The 25,189-nt window shown below is 40.4% G+C and overlaps 1 protein-coding gene and 1 long non-coding RNA gene across 2 annotated transcripts; both read right to left on the bottom strand.

Moving 5' to 3' along the window:
* Window positions 1–5,823: 5,823 nt before the first annotated feature.
* On the bottom strand, window positions 5,824–17,533 carry fxyd3 (FXYD domain containing ion transport regulator 3). Its single transcript, XM_079163868.1, has 8 exons — window positions 17,377–17,533; window positions 10,080–10,135; window positions 9,014–9,046; window positions 8,611–8,634; window positions 8,305–8,379; window positions 8,150–8,186; window positions 7,956–7,999; window positions 5,824–6,507 (listed from the first exon to the last, which is right to left on the bottom strand). The coding sequence occupies exons 2-8, from the start codon at window positions 10,111–10,113 to the stop codon at window positions 6,488–6,490; spliced, it is 267 nt and encodes an 88-aa protein (XP_079019994.1). The 5' UTR covers window positions 10,114–10,135; window positions 17,377–17,533; the 3' UTR covers window positions 5,824–6,487.
* A 459-nt stretch (window positions 17,534–17,992) lies between these two features.
* Window positions 17,993–21,765, bottom strand: LOC306700164. The gene is made up of 7 exons (XR_013767193.1): window positions 21,709–21,765; window positions 19,897–19,952; window positions 19,619–19,651; window positions 19,266–19,280; window positions 18,884–18,958; window positions 18,712–18,736; window positions 17,993–18,510 (listed from the first exon to the last, which is right to left on the bottom strand). It is a non-coding gene; the product is annotated as an uncharacterized lncRNA (long non-coding RNA).
* Between the last annotated feature and the right edge of the window lie 3,424 nt (window positions 21,766–25,189).

Here is a 25,189-nt window from a genome sequence, read left to right on the forward strand (position 1 = left end):
AATGTTCCATACAAGGACATAGAGGGTATCAACACTGTCATGAGATTTGCTGTGAGGATAAACTCCTTGATATCAACCATCTCAATCTCAATGAAGTCTTCACATCAACAGACATCAACAAAAGTCGTTTTCATCTTCAGCCTCCCACACGTGGAACACAAACACACCTACAATTATGAAACAAATGTGAAAAACACAAAAGTGCCAGGGAATTAACTTGTGAAACATTCAAAGTAGCTTCAACGGATTCCATACACATGACCAATATTAGGAAATAGTTTAGGCTTTTATTTTTAATGCAATCGTCTAATATCCGGTCCAACTCTGGCTACCCAGAGCCAGATGCTGCCTCGCCCTCGTAACAGTTAGCCACTAGATCAAGAGGGAGGGGCTAAGGGAGGGACGATGTTCGTATGTGTGTGTGTGTGTGTGTGTGTGTGTGTGTGTGTGTGTGTGTGTGTGTCTGCGTCCTTGCGTGCGTGCGTGGGTGGGTGTAGAAACATAAATAATGCAGAGGTTGAAGAGCTAACTGAATTGTTTGATGAGTATAAAAGCTGAATAGAATAATAGATACAAAGCGGGCTTAAGACTGTGATGTTTTCAGGACTGCTACCAACAGTCTGGATGAGTACACAGATGTTGTGACGTCATACATTAGCTTCTGTGAAGACAGCTGTGTTCCAACACCGGGGTGAGTTACAACAACGAAAACAAACCCAGGTTTACAGCAGAACTGCAACACCAGCTCTCAGCAAGTGACTCTGCTTCTGTCTGGAGAGGTCAGACCGATCACCAACCACAAAGCCCCCCCACTCCATGAATTACCTACACACGATTTGAACGAGTTCTACTGTCGCTTTGACAGACAATGGGGCAGTCGGGACCCCATCCCCCATGGCCCCAACCACCAGCTCCAGACCACCAGGTCCCCCTCCCCCAGCCCAGCAGAGGCCCATGCATCCGTATCACCCATCAGTCAATTAAACGGTTCTGATTCTGATTCTGAGATATACCGGTGTCCACTAGGGGGAGACAGAGCTTGGCTAGGACACAGAAATGTCTCTCAAGCAGTCAGACATGTCTTGACAGAAACAGCACAGGTGTAACCACCTTAAGTTGCATGGTAATGATTACATCTGTGCTTTTCCTGTCATTACAAGCAATCTGCATGTACTTGATATGCCATTTATTGTATTCATATGCCATTTTATTGTTTTACTTTTTGACTAAAGATTTGTCAGAAATTAAATTGAATTAATTGAATTAATTTCACTGAGTTACCGTCATTTCCAAGAGTATGAATCTGAAATGCAGAAATGAGAGAAGCGATATCTCACATGAACCTCAATGATACATCTTACTGCTGGTAATATGGGCATATATATTGCAACATCTTTGGGCAGTAGCCACATGACATTTTCTAGTTCCTATTATTCTTGACTTCTTTCTCTGCACAGCACCCACATTTTGAACTAAAATTACTCCAATATTGAGAATGAAACCCTATCAATTTGTCAATGTCAATAACATTGAAAAAAAAAAAGTTAACGTTAAAAGTTAAAGTCACGCAAAGCCAGACCAGGTCTCAAAATCACTGTGCTAGCGCTAAAGAAAGGTCTGGCTCGACACATTATCATTCTACTACAGGGGGGAACAAATGCACTTGCTTGTTGTGTTTCTTCGAACCAATCACAGTCTTATTTTGAAGTATTTGGTATGGCGGCTGTCATGTTAAAAGTTGTTTGGTTAAGTATGTGTTCAATGCAGTTTTATATGTTTAAGTGTGGCGAGATTAGTATTTTGCTAATGGGATTTCCTATACTGATCTGTAGAAAGAGACTGTTTTGAGATTGTGTCACTCAGAAATGTTTATGTATTTTTAAAACATGTCTATAATGAGGTCAAGCAGATCAGCACACTCCCTGTTGCCTGTCTCGTTATTTCCCTGTTCTTTACAGAACAAAATTATCACCTCACTACAGGCGTCATTTCCTGTTATACGACATACGTTCTTACTTGGTTTTCATATGTATGTGCTTGCAAAGGTGTGGTTAAGTTTAGAAAAAGATGGTGGTTATTGTAACTACACTATGGTTAAAGTACAGTTAAAGCGGATATGGTAAGGAAACTGAAACTACAGTAGGGTGTTTGCCCTAACAGCTCAGTAAAAACATCTTCATCAAGTTCCCATCACATTGGCCACATAATAAAACACACTGTAAATATGGAAAATACAATCGAATACAGGCAATGCAATCGAACACGAACAACACATTCTAAAAAATAGAAAAATGCTGCAATGGCAGAAAACCCAAGCTACAAAATAAAATAAGTTCCCAGGGGAAATAACTGATACTGACTATTGTAGGACTGTTGTATTATAGTAGACAGTTTACTGTAATACAACAGTCCTGGAATAAAACCCTCATGAAGGCTATAATGTTCAGGCGGTGGGCGTAATGGCAGTAACATCTCTCTGTGCAATGCAATACAGTTCAAAACCAACACAAACTACATCCTCCAGAAGGATCAATGCCTGCGGTTTGATTCTCAAAGGCATACTGAGCACAATTCAGTCAGTATACTCACATTATTTATGCTTATATTTATTTAGAATTGTTGCATTTAAACAGATTTGTGTTTGTGTTTTCTTTCATTGTATTTCATTACATTTTTAGCAGACACATCTCTTCTGATGTCTTGCACCACAACTCTGTAGTTGTACATTGTCTCTGTTACCTTCATCCATTATTTGAGCAAACACAGGGTGTGCCCTATCTGTGTGCCCTCAAGACCAATATTATGGTCAGACAAGCACATTGGCCTTTGAATGGGATACAAAAACAACAATTATTATTTTACAAGGCCTTTTATAAAATCAAGCCGTTGTCAATCATTCTTTGCACAAAATTATAAAAATAATTAGCTGTGGCCTTTGTCTTGTTGGCTGTTCTCGGACAGACAAGTTCAATCAATTTATTGATATTTTCCCCAATATGTAATATGTGTGCCTTTCCTAGTCTATCTTCAATATCACATTTCATAATTAAACACTGCTCCAACTAGTGTTCTTTGTACCAAATCAAGTGTCAAATAGATGACTTTGAGCAGACAGTCACAGTAGAAGTTCACTCAAACATGCTGATTGCCTGTTATTTGGTGGCTTTGGTCAGATCAAAACATATAATATTTCTGTGCCTTCCCCAATCTTTAATGACTTTTGTGACTTTATCTAGGACCTAATACTCCTAGAGGTGGAAAAGTGACTCAGTCCTCCACGGACTTTGATGTCCCCGCTTAATTGGCCATTGACGGAAACCGTGCTAGCAAATGGTTACAGAAGTCCTGTATGAAAGGATCAATGGTGCTGAGATCCGCATTGGAAATTCCCTCAATGACAATGGCAACACTAATCAAGTAAGCCCACTTTCTGTTATATATTATATGTGAACATTTTACATTGCTTGTGTAAGTTATAGGAAATCAGTGTACTGGATAAGTACAGAATTTCCTAACAGAAACCTATATGTTTCACTCCAACAGCATCATCGGTATCTATAATAGATCCAGTGGTGAGATCTAAGCAGAGCCTTTTGTCTTGTGATGTAGTTTTACTCATAATTCTGTTTTCTTTTTCGTCAGATGTGCTGTCATCTCGTGTATGGCAGCTGGGGCCTCCACAACCTTTGCGTGTAGCGGGATGGAAGGCCGTTACGTAAACATTGTGACTCCTGGAAGAAAAGAGTCCGTGACACTGTGTGAGGTGGAAGTCACTGGGACATAAAACAGAGGATTCCAGTGAATATGTTAATATGTTGAGTCTGAAATCATTTAAAAATAACCCTAAAATCTATGCATGTTTCTGCTTCTCTTCCTTCAATAAGTTTTACTTATGCAGAATAACTATTACTGAAGCACATTGCTCGGCCAAGTTCCGCAAGAGATTGCAATGCTTTACAGTACCTGGAATTAAACTTTACTTGCTGAACATTAACTCTTGTGTATAATTGTTTGTGCACATTAAAGGAATAGTTCAACATTTTGGGAAATAAGCATTTTTGCTTTCTTTGCCAAGAGTTAGAAGACAATCAGCTAGCAGAGGAGCCTGGCTAGCTGTGTCCAAGTAACCCACCTCAAGCCTATTTATCAGCTAGTGATCAACAACCTGACCCAAAGTCGACAGGTTTGTTTGTTGGGCCTTTTCTTGTGTAAAGCGCTTGTATTGGCCAAGTTAAAGAAAGCCTTTCCAAAGCACCGAGGCCTATGTAACCATCTCTTGGAAGAAGAAATAACAATATAGCCTGAATTCTTTTGTGGAGGTAGCGCCATCTCATGGTGACACCCTGCAAGTGGTGAATGAATGGAGTTTTCTGTTGAAGCCAACAAATCATGTGTATTTTTGTTCCTTCTGTCCAACTCCGCGAGGACGCCGGCGCCCGCGATCCCCTCCCTTTCCGTTCTTACGGCTTGCTTACGAAAATTACGTCACAAAACATGGCAAAAAAAAAAAAAGAAAAATCCCAGCATGCATAGAAACGTGTTTTTTGCGAAGAAAGCATCGGTTTTCTTTAATTCCTCACGGATTTTTCACAAAAGGAGCCCAAACACACACTGTCCAAAGTTGCCATGACCGCTGCAAGTCGGTTCTTGCAGCATTTTGACGGGGAAAGATACAGTATAGACCCGATTTTACGAGTAAATGTGCTAGCGGATGCTACCATGGAGCTAGCGGCTGGTATAAAACAGTGGTATAAATAGGACAAACCGAGCTCATTTTCGATATAAGCAGTTAACCGACGCGGTCAGTTTTTCACTTTTTATTTTGACTTCTAAGGCCCACTGCTCTGTTTCTGTATGACCTACAGGTCTACAGACACTTTCACTAGGTACCTTAGGGGGTTTTCTTTCAAGACAGACCTCATTTATGCATATAGTCAAAGTGGTTCAGAAGATACAGGCAATTTAATTTGGGTTTGTCATTTTATTTTGTTGCTCCAAAATGGGGGGGGGGGTGGAAGAGGTTAAATCAGACAACTGTTCATTCAATGCCAGTTGTGCTTGATCATGGTATTTTATAATAGTATGCTATAGTATTTTTGCATCATGGAAATACTGTGATAATTTGGGAGTTAAAATGATGGTATTACCAAGATACTTCTTCATAATGGCCAAATAGACTGTAGCAAAAGAAACTAGACTTTTCTCTTCGGGTTGTGTAATGTGTGGAACAAAAGATTGACCCAACATTAACTTTGACCTTTAAAGCGTACAACTTCTCATCCATCACCAACATACCTGCTGTTCTGGACCATGTATAAAATCACCTTCCTCGTTTTTCCAAGATTAGCATGCATTAGCTTTCATGCACACACTGAAACTTTTTAAAAAGAAATATTGCTAAGACAGAGCTCTTAAGGTTTTAGACAGGTTGCAAGACATCACTCAGCAATGCCCTGAACCTGAACCCACAATGGCTTCTAACGAATTTCTTGTTGCACACAATACTTTAAGATACTTGGGTCAGCCATTTTGTTCTGGTTCTCTCAAACAACCACCAATGTTCACTTTTGCTGTAGATTTCGATCTTTCTTGCCTTCTATCTCTCCATCGCTCTTGTCTGTCAGACATACTCTCTGGGTATTTATACCTTCAGATATGAAATATCATCCATCAGTCTCACAGGTAGCAATATTTCAAACATGGCCGCTCCATCACTGGGCCACTGTCGGCGAGGGAGGTCGGTAGTAGCCCACCCCCATTTCACACCCACACACACACACGCACACACACTAAAAAATAACATCCCATAGTTCATAGTTGTTGGTTTCAATAGTTCTTTTATAGAAACATGACAGAGTTTTCCTGTATATCTGAACAGTGCAATCCACTACTTTCCTCCATAAAGCTAAACATGGGAATTAACAGATTATCATGAATTAACAACAACACTCGTGACTATGTGGATTTCATATATGTGACATGAAAGCATGGACAGCGGGTTAGGTTGGTCACAGTACGCGACTAATATCTACATCGATGTTTACCTTACAGACACAATACAGAGAACAGAAGTAATGCGAGACATTGACGGAAACTTGAGGAATTTTTTGGTAATAATTTTGTGTTAACTGTTGTATGGGGTCACTTTCAGAACAATCAACCGTGAATGACAAAGCATGAGTTAAAGAATAAATTCTCGAAAGGCTTTATATTATAGTTTCTTCATGGCAAAGCCTCTTCAAATTCTAAATACCAAAAATTGTTCAGTTGATTGAGATGAAAGTGACAACTTGTGTATACAAGTGTAGCTTAGTTAACAGGCAGAAAGCATCACACCTCACAGCCGGTTCACACAGACTACTTTCTGTTGCTCTTAAACAATAATAAAAAAAAAGCCTCTCCTTGGATGTATCAAATCCCGCTGCTGCTCTTCCATCTTATCTGTTGGTTGCAGGTTCGGGAAGTCAGTGTGTGTTCTGGTTGACATCTAGCATTCGCCGGAACGACCTGCAGACAGACAGGACGGGGAGTTCCCAAAATTCAGACGGTTAATTTGCTGCTTCAAAATGTGATCCGTAACATGATACACTGGGTTATACAAACAAAAGGACAATCATTAACATATTAGCAACGTAAATTCTTCATGAAAGGTGAGGCTAATATTTAAGCCTGATTGGCAATGACGATATATACACGATATCATTCTGTGTACGTGAAGATTGAGATGAAGAATTAACCCACTGCCACTCATTCTCAGATAATGAGCACAGAGAGAGCGAGAGCAAATTGCATGTGGAAATTGCCAGTGCAGTACGTCCCTGTGGGCCCATGCTGAGTTGTGTTTATTCTGCCCGCACACACAAGGCTTTTCCATATGGGCCACCTGTGTATTTTATCTTAACAAGGAGCATCTGTCGTCATCATCAGCACCATCATCTGGCTTGAGATAAGCTACACATTTATGAATATCTGCAGTTTTTCAAGAGGGCGTCTTTTATGGCTGCCCCATAACCATAATGCAACATAAAACTAGAATAATGAACGGTTGTATGCCTCTGCTAACCAGTCAAGTTGCAGTTTACATCCATGTATGTCCAAAATGTCATTACTTCATCATTTAATCCTATCACAGATCTGGGTGAAATTGTCATAATATGCACATTCATTCTTCAGTTATGGTCAAAAATTTGTTTTGTGAGGTCACAGTGACCTTGACCTTTCACCACGTCTGTGCTAAATTTGAAGAAATTCCCTCAAGATGTTCCTGAGATATTGCTTCCAGAGAATGGGACGGAGGGACGTACCACCCGAAAACATAATTCCAGGACTGTCGCGGAGTCATAAAAAGGAGTATGGCTGCCTCACACCACTCTCTCTACTTCCCTCTCTGCATGCCGGACACCCAGAGTCCCACCACCTGTTGAACAGCGAGGTCCACGGGATCACGGGACATTTCCATACTGTGTTTGTATATGTGTGTGTGTGTGTGTGTGTGTGTGTGACACAAGGCCGTTTACAGTGAAACAGATGGACAGAGTAAATATAACTTTAGACCTTAGCAGGACGCCAACTGGGTGATGAAATCTTAGGAGGGTAATTTTGACACACACGTCTTAATACATATGCAGCATTGTTTTTTTTTAATCTTAGGGGAGGATGGCCAAAAAAAAACTTTATTGTAGAAGTGGGAAGACAGGTTTATCTATTTTGAATAATTAAATTGTGGTAATGTGAAAAGGAAAGAAAATCTATTTGCTGGTTTTAGCGGTTGTCATTGATGCTCTACAGTAAACCACAGCTGCAGATGGAGTTTCCTTTGTCAATTACTAAATATATCAGTGGAACTGAGTTGTATTAAAGAAGTAAAACCAGTCATCAACCTTGTCTTAGGTGCTGGTTTTCTTATAGATCTAGAAGGCAAAGAGTTAAAGAGCTGGTAGGGGAACAAACGTTACCTTGGTCGGAGAGCATCTGCTGAGCATTGCTTCCTGTCCTCCTTCTGCAAAGAGAAGAAAAGAGAGAGTAAGGGACGAGGAAAACAGTAACTTTATAAAATGTACTGTTTTTACAATATATATTAAATGTAAAGTGTTCCTAGTTTAGAGTGTCCACACAAATGACACAAATGTTTAACTGTATGAAGGATCACCTCTTGTCCTGGTTGAACTTGCACCTGCAGTGGCCACCTGGAGAAAAGAGAGAAGAACAGTTGGCTTTCTTTACATCTGTGTCTTTGTGCGTTGTTTGAGGCAGTTTATGACTCTGTATGTGTGGATAAGGGCGTGTGCCTAATTTGCATCTTACTGAACAGGATGGTGATGCCAATGAGACAGAGGACAGCAGCTAGAATCAGGCCTCCAACACGCAGCCTGTGGTAGTCTGCAGAAAGACGTCAGGGTTACCGTATGAAGATGAATGCAAAATAAACTAATGCATCCGAGCAAAGGAACATGCAAGCAAATTAAATGGGAAACACCTTCATATACATGTAAAAAAGTGAGTTTTTAAAAGGGATTTCCAGCCCTTTATGTTAATGATACAAATCAGCTTCCAAAGGCGGTTAACTTCTAAATGATAGTGAAAATATTACTTTAGAAAAGAGTAGATTACCAAAGGTAAATGGGTCCTCTTCCACTGCAGGAACAGAAATAATTGGGGTCAGTTGAAAGTTGGTTTGAGCAGCAGATAAATGAGGATATGCAGAAACATCCACATATCAGAGACAGCGATATAAAAAAGTCAACAGCATAAAGTAAGAGGATGAAACACTGTGGCCTAGTTCGATTATCTCGCAGATGACATAATCAATACATTTCAACATAAAAGTGACATTTCACTCACAGACATGGCTCTTATGGTTATCTTATCTCATCATTTTAAGATACAAATGTAGCTCGGATCATATAATAGAGATATATCCTTTTTTGGATGAAACATATTAACCGTATTACCCAAATATTTTCAGTAGTTAGTAGTTAGACTAAGGGAAAAAACGTCACATTAGTCTACTTACAGTTCTCTTCTTCCGCAAACACCAGGGACACAACTGCAAGAGTTCAGAAAGAATCAAACGTTACAACAGTGAAACCTGAGGCCTCTCCTTTTGTTTATTAGGGCTCATGAGGGTGGAGACGCAGAAATATCCCACTGATGCTGGAAATTATAGATTCGTGTGGTCTGAAAGACCGTTAAAAAAAAGTACTTGCACTCATATTGATTTTGTGCACTTAATATTGCAAAAGCATTTTACTTTTCATTCTACTTTATTGGTGCTTTTAAGGAAAGACGGGTAAATTGACATGTCTGTTATTTAAACTCATTGACGAATCAAACGGCTCTTAAAAAGCTCTTAAATCTTTGTTGCATTTATTGAAAATCCAGATCGGTTTAAAAACATGACCTAATACTCTCTGGCTGTTCTATCTCTTCTTCTCCAGCCCATCTTTCCTCTTCTACAACACCTGAAGGAGCTGTGGATGTTGTCACGCTCACTGTACTTGTACGGCACATCATTTTCCATCTTACTAGGGATTTCTACACACAACCAAACGTCCAAACAGTTAAAAATCTCATGTGAAGGGTCAACCAGACAGCCAGTGACAATATTATCTCTCCCACAACTCATCCACTCTGCTGCTTTTTGTCTGACTTTGGACGTGTTACATAGTGACACAAAAATATAAATACTTCAGCAATGTGCAGAGGAAGACAGACCTGCAGGCAGAATGTCCTCTGTGAAGAGGAAGTGGAGCAAACAGATCACTAGTACTCCTGATTAGGGTACGTGTTATCTGTTTTTATTTCCTGTTATATTTTGGTATATTCACCTCTTTCTCTCTCTTTAATTGTGTATTTAGTCGGTGTTTTCCTATATCACTATTGTTTAGACCTCGTTTCTGCAGCTTAGCCTTTTTGATACTTTTGTTTTAGAGATGTAACAATAATGTGTTTGGTTTTAAGTGATGCTCTGGTTGACTAAAACTGAATGAAATGGATTTACTCTTTGACTTCTATAAAGAGGACGTTACCAATGTAACAGAGGATTTTTAAAGAATGACTGATTAAAGAGTTTTACTCACGTGTCATCAACACCAAAGCACCGATCTTTGACATCTTCACGCTCGAGGTTGTTTACCTGCAGAGATAAATGCAAACACAGGCATTAACAATCAAGGAGGTAACTCGATTCATGACGAATACTAGTTTTGTATACAGCGTTACATTCTAAGTTAGTTACCACAGCAGAAATCCTCAGTGAAAAAGATATACAAATGTGCCTTTACCTTTGACTAATGCTTGCACGTCGATTGAAAACATTAACTACTAACTGTAGTGCTTTGCCGGACATTAGAGCAAGACCCTAGTTGTATCAAAATGGGGTAAATAACATTATCTTCAGTCCCAATGGCACACATAATCAAATTTGAAATGCGTGTGCATGTCAGAAAGCTGATTACAGTACTCCAAACTGGCTCGCACTAGCCACAAGTCAACAGAGACCTGATGCAACGTCCAGCCTCTCTGTGTTTTCTGAGGGGCACCAAAGGTGCACAGTACGTGCATCCGTTCCCTCTGAAGCGCACACAAAGAAATCTGATCAAATTTAGAAAAGGCACAAAGTGGGCTCTCCCGCGCTCTTTCACACTCAGAAACTCGATCTGATGTTGATGAGAACAAAGTGCTTCGATGGAGCATCAACAGGAGAACTAAATCACTCTGCAAAACGCATTACGCCGCCGCCATCTGAAAGCTCTTCTGAGGCTTCTTATTACAATGTTGTCGCTGAATCCTCTACAGGCGTATTCTACCTATAATGTACAGTAGTGTATGCATGTACCCATGCACATGTAGTCACCTGCTCCGACTGCCCACCTCGCTCTTCCTTCTAAGCTTTCACTTGCTGATGAAAGAATCCATGAGAATAATATTAAAGTGCACTCACCCAAAGCTATTCCTGTCTGTAATGTTATTTTACAGCGAGCATTAGAGTATGGATGGTTGGGCGCCAAGCTTCTTTTTGAAGTTCCATCAGTCAAGGGAGATATTATTATTTTTCCAATGCCTGCTAATTATTGAAAGCTGACAAAAAGCTTTCTCATCTTAAATACTTCCAGTCAAGAGTTCTCTCCTAACAGTGAGGCAGAATTTTAAATAATCCCACTGTCATTATCCTTAATGAACAAGTACATTTCCTGACAGCCGCAATTACATCCCACACACTGCCCGAGGGACTCTGTGTCCACGCTGCGAGCGGCAGCAGAGGTAACGTGTGCTGGGAGGAGACACACCTCCAGTAACGCAGCAGTGATTTTCCACTTATCGCGCTTTTCCCTTCGGAGCGCTCCACAGTGAAGAGCAAACACACCCAGACCCGTTTCAAACTGGCATTCACACGCCGTCACGTGTGCTTGTGAAAACGTGCACAAAAGCTCTATAGAAGAGACTGAGAGTGTATCTGATAGGATGACACTTTTGAAGATTTTACAGTACAGACTCAGCTCCCAGCATGTAGTGCTTTTTGTAGCTTAGTTTTTAAAGAGTATCTTTAAGTGACACACAACAACAGTAACCTCCCAATAAAGGAGTACGTGGGTAAAACAATGCGTCTCCCTGCTCTGCTGTTGGTATTTGGAGTGTGGTAGGAAAGGGAGAAAAGAGAAGAGCAGGATGAGTGCACCTCTCCTGGTGCCTCTCCACGGCAACCCAAGGCGAGGCAGAGGGAATGTAGAGGACGGGAAACAGGCCAACAACCACCAGAGAATGGTTTACCTCAGGAGAAAGCCACACAGAGAGAGAGAGAGTAGAGAGAGAAACAGGAGAGAGAAGAAGACACAGGGGGCAAACCGAGGGTGAGACTATTAGAAAGGGGAGGGGAGAAAGAAGAGTGAGAATGGGATAAAGTATAGAGTATGTGGCGCCTCCCTGTTCCTATTTGAAGATCATATTCTAAAGCAAATGTTAGTGTAAGGTGGAGCCAGGAGGTGACTGCTGGAGGTGTGCTTTCAAGCCATTGGGTTTATGGCTAATTAAGAAGCCAAGAGCACCCTGGTGCACGAGTAGAGCATGGTGTATGTAACATGCTTACAACGCAAAGTGCTCCTTCAACACAACATTCAATATCAAATGTCACTGTTTTTCCCATTTATCTGCAGATTGACTGACAAAAATAGTTTTCTGTAAAAATGTGAGAAAGTAGTGGAGTCCACGGTGACATCCATACATTACTGGTTTTGCCCAATTCACGGTCCAAAAGTCAAAGATATTCAGTATACTAACATATTACCAACAATAAGATAAAGAAACGCAGAAAACACCCACACTGAAGACGCTGGAACCGGCAGATTTGGGGCTTTTTTGCTTGAAAGGCGACTTAATAAATGAATAGACTATCAATATAGTTGCCGCTTCATTTTCTGTCAATTCGAAATAATCAACTAATCAGGCGGATTCCAAAAGAAGGCTTTATTATTACAAGCTTTTCTGAAGATATTATGTCAAAAGTATACTTTCCCCTTTGTTCAAGTTCCCTTTGAAGCCGTTGAAGGGATAAAGGGTTTTCTGTTCTGGCTCTGTCATGCTACTCTGCCCGTCTCCAACTGTCCCTCTTTCTGTTGTTTTCAACTCTTTTTCTTCCCGTCTTTAGGACTGCTTTTCTACATTTTAGTCTCATGCCCTAATGTCTCCACATCCTCTACTTCTCTTATACTCATTTCCACTTGTTGGGAAAAGCTTTACAAATGGCCACTGTTTCACGGTGCTCTCCTGCTTTTGATGAGCTGCGGTCTTCTTTCCGATCCTCTCCAGCCTCTTTAAAACTCTCCTCTACTACTTCCCGTCTCTGACACACCTCTGCATGGCCCTCTTGCTTCACCCGTCCCCCTCCCCTCTTCTTTTGTTAAGTCGTTTCCACTCATTTATCCCTTCTCATACAAACTCCCTGGAGCACAGGCCTTCTAGGCTCACACGCTCAGACAGCATCACCTTCTCTTTTACACCCCCACTCTTCTCTTCCAATCTTATCCAACAGTAAGGTTACACAGGGGCAGCTAAAGAGTCACAACTCTCACACGTAGCTACGTATCAGTCAGCACTAGCAAAGTACCGTACCGTACTTACTAAGTTTAAATATTTACATTTACATTATAGACAGACTATTTCTTCTCTAGGTAGTAGTTCCTATTAAACATGTCTCACACAGACCTGCTGATTATCAGGGATGAAACGTAGCTGTTGAATTTTGGGAATGCTGTGGGCACCACAAATGGACAACCAAAGATCCTATTATAGCAGAGGAAAGTCATTGTGGATGGTCAATAGACAAAACGTGTGTCAAAAACACACAAACTCAAATACACCCACACACACACACACACACAAGAGAGAGAGAGAGAAAAGGTGCACACATGCAGAGAAAGGCCACCGGTTGACTATGAATGTGTGTTGTTTACTTCCTCGGGACTAAGTAATGTGACAACACGTGTACAGACACCCAGTAGGTGCACATACACACAATACACACAGTCAAATGCTTTGATTAACTAACATTTGGCCCTTAAAAGAAGAAAAGTGTTCACCAACAAACAAATGTTAGCCATCGATTCTTAAAACTGCTGATCCTGTTCAGGGTCGGTGGGGGGGGTCAAAGGAACCTGGAACACGAGGAGTATGAAACAAAGACCAGTCATCGTGTTTAAAAAAAAAAGAAAATCAAAACATCTTTAACAAAGTGTGTTCAAATTCATATTTGATGTCGTCGTAATGCGGCTGTATCCCAAAAGACAGAGATACAATTTTGTGCACACGTGACTGTGTGTTACGATATGTGGTGTGCACAGCATGTATGCGCGACTTAGTCTCTGTTGGTATTTCCACTCCCCCACCCGACCGTTTGAATGCTGGACAACAGAGTGTGTGTGTGTGTGTGTGTGTGTGTGTATGTTGCTTCACTGCACTACAAAGACAGCTGTCTTTTCTCAGTGGCATTTTTTATTCCTAAATTAGCAGCACTGAATTCCAGTGTGCTACACATCCTTTATGACACACACGCACACACACGCACAGGTCTCTGGCTTTGTCGACTAAACACAGTGTGAACCTGCTTTGCAATCTGCGAGTTATTTGCTTTTGTCTGATGAATTTATCTTAACTTGTTCCTCCTTTCACTTTACCAACACTCTCAGAAATGCATCATTTCATGACTTGAGCACATGATGTTTCTGTGGAACCGAATGTCAGGAAAAGTGATTGATAAAGTGCACGACGTCAGAGGGTTTCTCGAATAATTAAAAATAAGACTTATTCGTCTCTGTGGCTGCTGAAAAGCTAAGTGATAGCATCTAACAGCTAAGGACCAAGATGGGTTTCGACAGATGCAAGTGTGTTTTTATTTTGACTAGCCTTTATGTAAAGGGGAAAAAATAAGCGCCCGGGATAGAAAGATTGAGACCGAGGATGGTGGGGAGGCAGTTAACTAAGGAAGGCAACGGAGAAAGTACAAACAAGATATCAAGTTGGGCAATAAGAGTGAGCAAGAGAGGGAGGAAGGAGTACTTAAGCCCGGGGGAAGGAGAGAGGGAGGCAGGAAGGCGAGGGAGAGTGTGGTTGGGGGAGAGAAGGAACGAGGAGGGACACACAGAGAGACAGAGGGTAGGAGGGAGTGGAGCATACTAGAGCCATGACTCACACACGGCAACCACAAGGCTCTCACAGCGAGCGGCGAGCAACACACTTTCATGCTCCTCACTCTGCAGATCATGATCAACGGACAGAGTACATTTCCATCGTTCCATCTCATCTTCCTCCCATAAAACTAATCACAAGCGCACGTATTGACTGGCAGCTTCTCTAACACACTTTTTTAAATCCCCTGCAACAGATGATGCAGGGAACATCTTAAAAACACTCTGAGACACGGGCGATTACAGTTTGAAATGTAACGGTTATGACACAACTATGGAGGTGTAAATAAGAATATCTGGACTGGTTCTGGCGTTAGAAGTCTCTGCTGGGTTGTAAACAAAAGCTTTTGTGGTGAAACAGGGAATGCAATGAAGGTCACAGACACAGTGAAATCAATGTCTTCTTGTCGAGGTTTCTAAATGTGTGTCTGCGAGACACCAAAGTGAAGTGAGGAAAGGTGAGGAGGAAGTGTGTCTCGCGCCTAAGAACGCTCTCCCCTCCAACTGTTCTCCCTCACTCACACTTGTGGTCTTTTTTTAGGGATCATAGTCATGTGAGGAGAGGTGAGGACAGCAAGCTACATTTGTGTCTCCTGAGAGAGGAAAGACAACTCCGTCTGTCGCCACCTTCCTTCCCCTTCCCTCCATCTCTGCCTCTAACCCCGTGACATCTCTCATCTCTATCCGCCTCATCTCTCTCTCTCTCTCTCTCTCTCTCTCTCTCTCTGACAATCTGTGCTCACATAAGGTGAACTAAGGTGCATGAAAATCAAAAATACCGTAGATATCCTGCAGTTAAGACAGGTGTGAGTTTATTGGCGTGAATGTATCTTTGCAACTCATTTCTTAGCTCAAACTATTCTCCCAGTATGTCGGAGTACGAAAATATACCAAAACACATTTGGTGCTGTAGTTTGTGTGTCATTTGAAATCCAATCCGTTTGTTGCTAAGCAATCATACTCCTGCGCTGCATTGCAAAAATATTGATTTGTTTTGGCAGAAATGTTACTAATCCACATTTGTGAACACAAATGCCTCTATATAATTCAGGAACGCAAAGAAGACTAAAAGGCATCTTGTCTTGTCCTGCTAAATATCATCAATCTATGATATATTAGTAATCTCCATTTACTATGACGAGGAGTTTCGGTTTCCCTCTGTGGCCCGCTTGGTTCTACTTCAGTTACTGATGTCCGACATTTTAACTAGAACAAACCACCACATAAAGGACATCCACTTGTCCCAGGACAGACAAAGTGTAGCTTGCCAAGGAGTATGTAGGCAGAATGCCTATGGTCACAGCAACACATGCCCAAAACACAGCAGATGTTACTACTGCAGGGCATTCTGGCCGAAGGTCATTCTACGCCTCTTGTACACTAAAACCTGACGTTTACCTATGGCGTCTTGTTTACCCACGTGTAGTCTGTATCTGTAACCAGGGGGTCACAGAAACACATTCATAATGTAAAAACACTGTTTATGCATCTCTATCATCTTGTAACCAGTGAATTGCTAAAGGGAAACCAGCTTTACATTAGGGCTGAAAATAATAAGTCAAAACAAATTGATGGATTGATTACCAATTCATTTGTAACCTTCTTTATCAAGTAAAATACGCCAAAAGTCTTGAAGGTTAAAGCCCCTAAAATGTGATTGTTTTACACTGTACATTTTGAGGCTTTTGACTGCAAGTATTCTAATAAATAACTTTATTAATCCAGCAAATGATCAATATTTCGTACTCCTTTCTTCCCCTTACAGTTCTACGTTGTACAGCAGAATTTGGCGTCTCATGTTTCTGTCCTTGACCCAATCTGTCCCTGTGCCACATAGAAAACTATTATCACCAGTGTTCTCTTACTGTATGTGATCAATAACACATGTGACAGTATGATAATATTAAAATATTCCACTGCAGGAAGTCTTCATTGGTACTGTGCATCAGGAGTAAAATGTCACAAACTGGGGTGAATAATTTGTCCCGTGACGGTTCTTTAAAACTTCTCCATGTAATATGATCTATTCGTGTTTTTTTATTTTAAACAAGTGAAAGAAGGCCACGGCTAGCATCAAATATAAACACGTACAGACGATCTGGTGGGTTAAACAAGAACTTCAAAGTACCAACAGACACAACACAACCTTCTTTTATAATGTAAAATAGAGCACTTAAAGCCTGCTGCGTAGTCAGACAAATAAAAATGTTGACGTCTGATCAAAGCGCGTGGAGGAAGACTACCCTTCCCGTTACGCACGTTGGCTCGTGGGCGCGTGCAGCTCCATTGTCCTGGCACCGGTAAAAATGTCAGCCGAATAACATTACATTATGTACAGACATATGTTGTATTCTACTTCCACATTGTAAAGAATGATAGACTTGTCTCTGGAAAAAAACCCAACTACGTTTCTATATTTAATTCGAGCCTCTGTGAGTTGTATGTAACTTAATGGGCCAGTTAATAAGAAATACAGAGATTTAAGTAGTTTCCATCACAAACAAATGTGAAGAAGCTATTAGCTCATCATTAAAAAAAAAGCCTTACGTTAGCTAAATTGTGCTTCATTTTGCTACAAGTATGCGTACGCGTACATATTTGACATTTTAACTTCATTGACCGATTTTCTCAAATAGATAAAACACTTTAGAGAACAACATTCTGTGAGATTTGAGATGCTTTCTTTGTCAACACTTACCTCTAACACGGTGTATTTAGCAACGACAGAATCGAGGAAATGTCTCCGAAGAAGGCGGATATCTGACCCAGAACTAGCGACTTTTCTCCACACAGCACGCCAACACCCTGCTCTCAGCACTGTCGCACTCCACAGGTTGGATTGATTTTAGAAAAAAGGGGGCTGAGTTTGAAATGCTGGGGTTTTGTCCGTGAATACTGATCCCGGGTCGGTTTCTGTCGGTTTAAGAGCGTGAGGCTGAAGACAAGCGGGGCGTGGATGCTGGTCCAGGGTCGGGTGGACTGAGCGCCAGGAGGAGGAGTGAAAGCATTAATGTTTGCTTGTCGAGAACGAAGATGTCGAAGTTTGTCGAGTTAGCGTATACTATAAAACGAATTAGTTTGTACTTCAAGTTATAGTGTAAGAATGTAGGATCATTTTTAGTATAGCAATGCATTTACGATAGCAATAATTGTTAGGCTATAGGCCCGAATAGGGAAATCAAGATCAATAACTGCCCTTCTCAGTTATACATGTTAAAGTCATTAAATGTCATAGAGTACGACAGGCTGACCTTTATCATATACCTGTGAAAAACAACACGGAAATATTAGCAATTTGGTTCCACAAAGTCACATTTATTTTCATTTTGGATGTGAACACCAAAGGTTTCTAACCATTTTCCCCCCTAATCTTATCAATGTTGAAATAGTTGACCACATGATGAATCTAGAGCTAGTTTATCAACAACAGGCCATAATGACTAAACATGACACCGTGTTCCTAATAATGCACTATTTCAGTAACAATACACAACATTATGGCAATGACTAAACTCATTTTAAACCAGACTGAATATGTCGAGAGGGTCCACGTGTTTTCAGGGATAAACATCTTTGTGAATATAAACGACCCTACAATTTACATATCAGTGCAGAGTTCGACAAAATGGACACATGCTTTCACACCTTGCAGGGTATATCTTTGCACAGGTCTTTACAGATATAACCATCTGAGCAGTTGTGTTTCCTCCAAACCCCCCACCACACACCCAAATCTCTCCACCCCCCCAGGCTGCCCGTCAGCTCTTCTTCCTGGCCGAAACCGGTTCTTCAGGCACCATATCAGATTTCACTGTTGTCATCTTCCACTTTTCTACAAGGTAAGAGACGAGGGAGGGGCGTCAGTTCGCATGGCAGTTTGGGAAAAAAGACAGAGAGACAATAGGGAACCAATGATAGGGGCAACAAGTCAAGTACGCACACACACACGGACAAACACACACACAGACGTAGACAGACATAGACAAACACACACATTCATTTCACAGTCAGTATATGAGAAGAAAAAACGTACTTGTTCTTCATGGAGCACCTGTTATCTGTGAGGGCAAAGTGGGATGTGTTACTGAGCTTTATTAGCACTCTTGATTCTTTTATTAGCATTCATTTGGGACTTCAAAATCAATTAAAATGCTTTCATAGGTTTAGCATACAGGCTCATTTATCCGTGCGGTTTCAGAACTCACAAAGTAAAATGCTGAGTCCTCCGATAAACAACAAGCTGGCACAGATCAGGCCTCCGATTCGTAGCGTTTTATAGTCTGTCAAACAATGATGTTAGAAGTTAAGAGGGTTTATTGACAAAGCAAAAAATCAATTGCAAAGCAAACATTATCCAATAATTAAATGCAGACTAATATATCATTGTATTGATGCTTTATCTAACAGACAAATCTTTTTTTTAAATATCGCTTTTTGACAATCAAATGGGCAGTGGTTGCTCTTGTCATTGGGCACATGTGATTTGCAATAATCTAAGTGAATACATGAAACTCTGCACTAGTCTTTTTGTAATCCATACAAGGAGTGAGTTTATAAGAATTAGGAGTTAAGTGTGTCTGTACTTACCGTACTCAAATGGATCTGCAGACCAAACACAAGAGGAGGAGGAGAAACAAGAGAAGGGGAAAATAAACATGAGTAACATTACTCACTTTAACTTGCTTCAATGGATGATTCAAGATGTTGAATTTGTACTCTTATGAACTACTGCAAATGTACAAGGCGGCCCTCACAAAACATTGGTCCATGTCTCTCTGTTCTGTTTAATCTTTTCAAGCATCCATTTTGGGATGGTAACATTACAATTGCCCTGAACTTGGCCATTGTTAACTTGGTGTTAGTTTGATTTCCTCCTAAAGCAGTTTCTAAACAAACCAGTCTCAGAACAAGACGAGATGAAAGGAGAGTTTTGGCCTTACGTGCTTCAGTTTCCATGAAAAGGGTGAAGAGAACTGCAAGAGAGTCAGACAAATGAAATGGTAATTTCGTTGAGTGTCAGTGGCTCTGCTAGAACATGTCTCGTAACAGAGTTTTTAAGAATTATAGTAATTTCTTCTTTTAAAACAAGTTGAATTACGAGGTTGTCTGGGTCCCGTGATGCTTTTTGAACAAGTGACCTTTTGTATGCCCATACGTTTAATTGAAAATAAAATATCTAGGATATTTCATTGACTCGTTCGTTTTATTTTTTATTTACCTGCCATAACAGCCACAGCAGTGAGATGTCCCATCTTCAACACAACTAAGAGTCAGCTAGAAGGAGAATCAGATAAAGACACAGAGAGAGCGAGAGACAACATGTGATTGTGGGAAAGAATAGAAAACAGAGTAGAACCTTTTCTCCCATCACGCCTTTGTTTCTCACACATACACACACATGCATACAAGCAACAAAGCACACACTCCTCCCTCTCCCCGGGAAGAACGTCCTTGTTGTGTGAGAGGTCAGTGTCTCGTCAGCAGGGATGCATTCTGGGTGTTTGGAGAGTAAACAGTGGACCATTTTTTGTCTTGGGGTGAAACCCAGCTGGTTTCCAGACAACTTTCCTGCAATCTCCACTTTACTCCAGAAAAAAAAAATCATTGCGTTGGGCCAAACACTGTCATGTACTTTACAGCCTCCAAAGATAGTTGCTGATTTTCTTTCTCTTTATATGAGCAGTTGGATTTTTTACTGACTTTATAAAGTTGATGTCTTATGAAGCATCCAAAAAACAGCTTTTCATATAGTTTTATCATTCGTATTTAAAAAATAGATACATATGCATAGTCATAACATGACAAGTTGTTATATTGGCAAATGTATGATCAATACAAAAGCCAACGGCCTTCTACAACCCTTTTAAAAAATAATAAAAAACACTATAACTCATATATACTTAGAGTATGAGAAAAGTGGACATGCAACAGGACTTTTCAGCGACCTCACTGTAACCTCTAGCTGATCTTGGACACCCTTGGGCCTCCATAGGGGTTAGATTCACTGCATTCAGTGCCTGTCCTCTTGTTTTTGCTTCCCTCAAGCTCAAACTAGTTCTCCATTCACAGATGTCTTTTTGTATTCAAACAAGTCTGACTAGAGGATCAAATACTGGCTTGACGCTTGCTTTTATTCTGCATGTAAATTCTTGCAGAAAAATACAGTTTGCACCAGCTTTTCAAGAAATGGACATCAAATAGAAACAAAGACAATATGGAGACTGCTTATCATTGTTTTGTTCTCACTTATCCTCAATCATGGCCTTTTGTCCTCTGTCTAAAATGTCATTGCAGCTATCGGTTAGCATGACATTAGCAAAGGTCAAACTCTGTCCCATGTCTTAAAATGTGTCCCATATCTCAGATGACAGACGGAACAGACTTTCTGCTTGGGTTTAAAAAGATTTAACAAAATAATTAGGTTTTGCTCATTCGTGGATGTTACAGTTCAGTGTGCTTCACAGATTACCGAAGTTCTGTCAACATCCTCATTCTTAGGTTTGCATTCTTTAGTTAACCAAATCCCTGCAGTGATGGCCTTCTTAAATATTTTAAGATCCAGTTCTGAAAATGTATTGTTGTCTGAGGTTCATTGTAAGATAGCAACATGTTGCTTTTGTTAAGTCCAGACAAGCCAGAAATCAGCCCATATGTTATCATAGTGCTCGTCATAAATGGACACAATGTCATAAAGTATAAAACAGAAGCTCCACATGCCACAAACAAACGGACTCATTCAACATATAATACATTTTCAGTACAAGCACATTCGCTTTTCAATTTGTGATCATTTTTCTCTGAATCTCCAAAGCAATTTAAAAGCTCTTCTTTCAGTAAAGTCTTCAAATGGACTCTAACTACCACATGTCTATCTTTGATACGGCCAAACCCTAAAATGAAAACCTTCAGAATAAAGGATAATCACACAAGAATCACAAGCCCTCCAATGGAATTTTTCACAGGAATCTGACCTTGACCCCTCACACTGACTGGCATCCCATCTTGCTCCACTCTATAGATCTGTTCTTACCTGAGCTGACGGTTCAGAAGCAGAGAAGTGTGTGCGAATGTTCCAAGACACTGCCTGGTCAAAAGTGTGTATTTTCTATTTCACCTGAATAAGTAGCAGCTGCTCCTCCTCTTTGTTTGGGATGTAAACTTAAGTGTGTGCGGGACACGTTTACGTATAGACGAGTGGCAATGTTATTCCATAAACATCAGCGTATGTGCATGATGGAGTGAAAGTCATTTCTTTCTTCAGAGGGACCATTTTGAGAGCCATTTTGAGATAGTTATACACTGTACACTTATTACACACTTAAACTTATACTAAGGTACACATTCATAACTTTATATTCTAATTTCAACATTAAATTAGCTTTACACCACCTGTGATTCACCAGCAAGACTGCTCAGTAGAGCCTTTACTCTCTGGGTTTAAACAACATATCAAAGTAGCAAAACCAGAGAGGGTATCAGTCAATGAAAATATAAAACTGTGAGATGATAGGATGAAATCACAAAATGAACTTCAGTTTTTCTTCTTTTACAAGTGCATATCAAATCCAAGAAACTCCTCCAAAGACAGGAGGAGTGTGTGTATGTCTTGTACAGTGCATTATTTGTGTCCTTTATCTGATTTCATTGTTGTCACCCCCTCTGTGGCTCTGTCAGGTTTCCTAGGTATCTGCCAGTGCTCCTCTCCCTGTGGAACAAACAGCACTCTGTTGGTTTTATGGTTGTCAGGCATTTCACTTTTTTTTTAACTAACCCTGGGCAGGAGGAAGAGATGTTTACTGTAACCTAACTCAGTATTGATTCACACTCACACTCTTTCTTGAACGATTTTAAATTGGGAGTTAGATCAATTCTATGCACCTTGAATACCACATTTGTTTTCTGGAACATGCTGTGTTGCACGTTGGTGGGTATCTCTCTTGGTGTTGTTACCCCTGTATACACAATACATGTGTTCAGAACTATGCAAGTGCATACATGTGGCACAGTGGTGATCAGTGACTATTAATATCTTTTCCTGTCACACGCTGACAAAGCCGAGGCATGCATCAGCCTCTCAACAAATGATAATATTGTGAGGGCAGAAGAGATAGAGAATGACAGAGACACAGACAGTAGATTAAGGTGTGTGTGTGGGTCAAACATGTGTGTGTGTAAGTGATAATACGACAATTTGACAGCAAATTAGCGCAGCGACTGTGATGACAACGCTGAGAGAGAAAGAATAGAGATAAGACTTACAGTGGCTTATTCACTCCCATCACATTTCATAGACTCATTTGCATGGATTGGATTTCATGGCTTACTCTAAAAGCATCATTTTCTCAAACTGATTTGTCTCCAGTTTACAATTACGTCTGTAATGCACAATAATGAAAGAGTGAAGAGCTCTGTGGCTGCACAGTATCTGTTGTTCCTGGTGTCTGTCTGCATGAAGCATGACATTGTTTATGTGAGGTTAAATAAAGGTCACTGTGTCCCATGTCAATAGCATGTCACTGATTATTAGAATTCACTGAATTAGAGAGCGGATACTCGGTGTGGGGTTTCTTTCAGTGTTTGTAGGATCGAGGATGTTTTTGTCCGTGGTGAAAACTAAGATATTTTCCTCAGCAATGCATCATGTCATATCTGCAAATGTAATAAAAGATGTACACTAATGCAATTAAATGGATGAACGTAGCTTCACAATAACATCAGCTTGATAAAGAAATACAAGGATCACATTGTGACAGCAGACGACGTGGTTGTAATAGAGGTTAGCTGTATAGGTCAGTTAAAAGGATAAATTGTAAAGTCTATCGTCGGCTCTACTGCTAACTTCACTCAACTTGTTACTATTTAACTTTATTTGTAATAGTTTAACATTCCCTTTAATATTTCCTCAGGTATTGAAAGGTGTTGCAAGTTAAACTGATCCCTTTTCAGTTAGGGTCATCTTGAACAATGTAGGTTATCAGTGGACACACACACACACACACACACATACACACGTAACGCATGGTTACGCATGCGTCTCTGTTATGGTGGTATTTAGGATGTTTGTCCATAAACAGTAAAACTTAAGGTCAAGGATTGGGTTAGCTTACATAGCAGAGAATAAGATCCAGTTCGTTATCAGATGACACAACTTCGCTTATGTCTGAAAAGCTCCTATGGAAATTAAATCAGCCTGTAGCTAATAGATTGTAATTCTTAATGTCATCTTTGGAAACTCTTAAAAACTTAGCGCTGGGTCCTCACATGACAAGTGTGTTGTGTATTTAGACACGTTATTTTGGTCCTTTTTTCCCCCAACCTGAAATTAAAAAAATGACGAGCAAGACGTGACCCAACTGACTCCTGCTGTAAATGCACCACAGTATTGTCTTATCTGAACGTTTGCCACGCAAACACCAAGTAAGACTTCATCTTCAGGGTTGGAGAATGTGAAGAAATCAGACACCAGAATATGACAGGAACCTATCATGAGTGAACCGAGGTGTAGCTGAGCAGCTGAGTCAACACGTTGCTCCATACTGCCTCTGTTGTATCAACTAAAAGACAAGGCTGAATTTCTCTCCTGCTGATTGCCCTCTGTGTGTGTGTGTGTGTGTGTGTGTGTGTGTGTGTCGCTGGCTGTCCATGCTGCTCTATCAGGTGTCACAACACACAGTCAGAGGAATGAAAGACCACAGTCAAAAGCAGTCAAATACCAGTTGTCATATAACATTGTTTAGCGCTCAATCTATTCTCTTCCAGTCTAAAGTTGAGATTGTGTGTTTCCTTACAGTTGCCATGTGAGCAGCTGTTTTTGAGGAGTAAAATAGCATTATTTCAGTGAATTTGGTAACGCATTGGGGAATGTTTTAGTGTATCAGGGTTTAGAGTCACGTTGACACTTTATCAGGGATTTTGATTGGATTTTTCACAAGCCTGTGTGTTTAAGATCATCAGATCATTTTGAGGAAAAGGGTAATTTCCTCCATCTAATATTTGAATTGCATGTTGAAGGACCTGCTAATAACTTATATTGTTTCGGTAATTTTGTGCCACATACCAATAATAAGTGAAGTTCAGTCAGTTTATCTGTATAGCATAATTAAAAACATTAGGAGTTGACCCAAAGTGCTTTCCAATAGAGGTGGAGGGGTTAAGAGCTGCCTGAATACAGGTATACACAATTAAAGACAGAAAAGGTGCATAAAATGCATTAAAACATAATGTAATACACTAAAACAACAACAAAAAGAGTATAAAATAAAATGGAAAGAGAAATTGAACAAAAACCAACAGTAAATTAAAAAACCAGTAAGAGGGCAGTAGAAAGTTAAGCGGGGACTTGACAAAAGCCACAGGGCCACCTCAGACTAAATCAAAAGAAAGCAACAAAAGGTGAGTCTTTAACATTGAGAAAAAGTCAATTGTGGAACATTTGTGAAAGGGTGGAATGGGTCAACCCCATACGCAGCGAATTATTATAATCAAGCTGGATAACTTACCAGATTAAATAA

The sequence above is a fragment of the Pholis gunnellus genome, assembly GCF_910591455.1.
Source record: "Pholis gunnellus genome assembly, chromosome: 8".
NCBI classification, from domain to species: domain Eukaryota; kingdom Metazoa; phylum Chordata; class Actinopteri; order Perciformes; family Pholidae; genus Pholis; species Pholis gunnellus.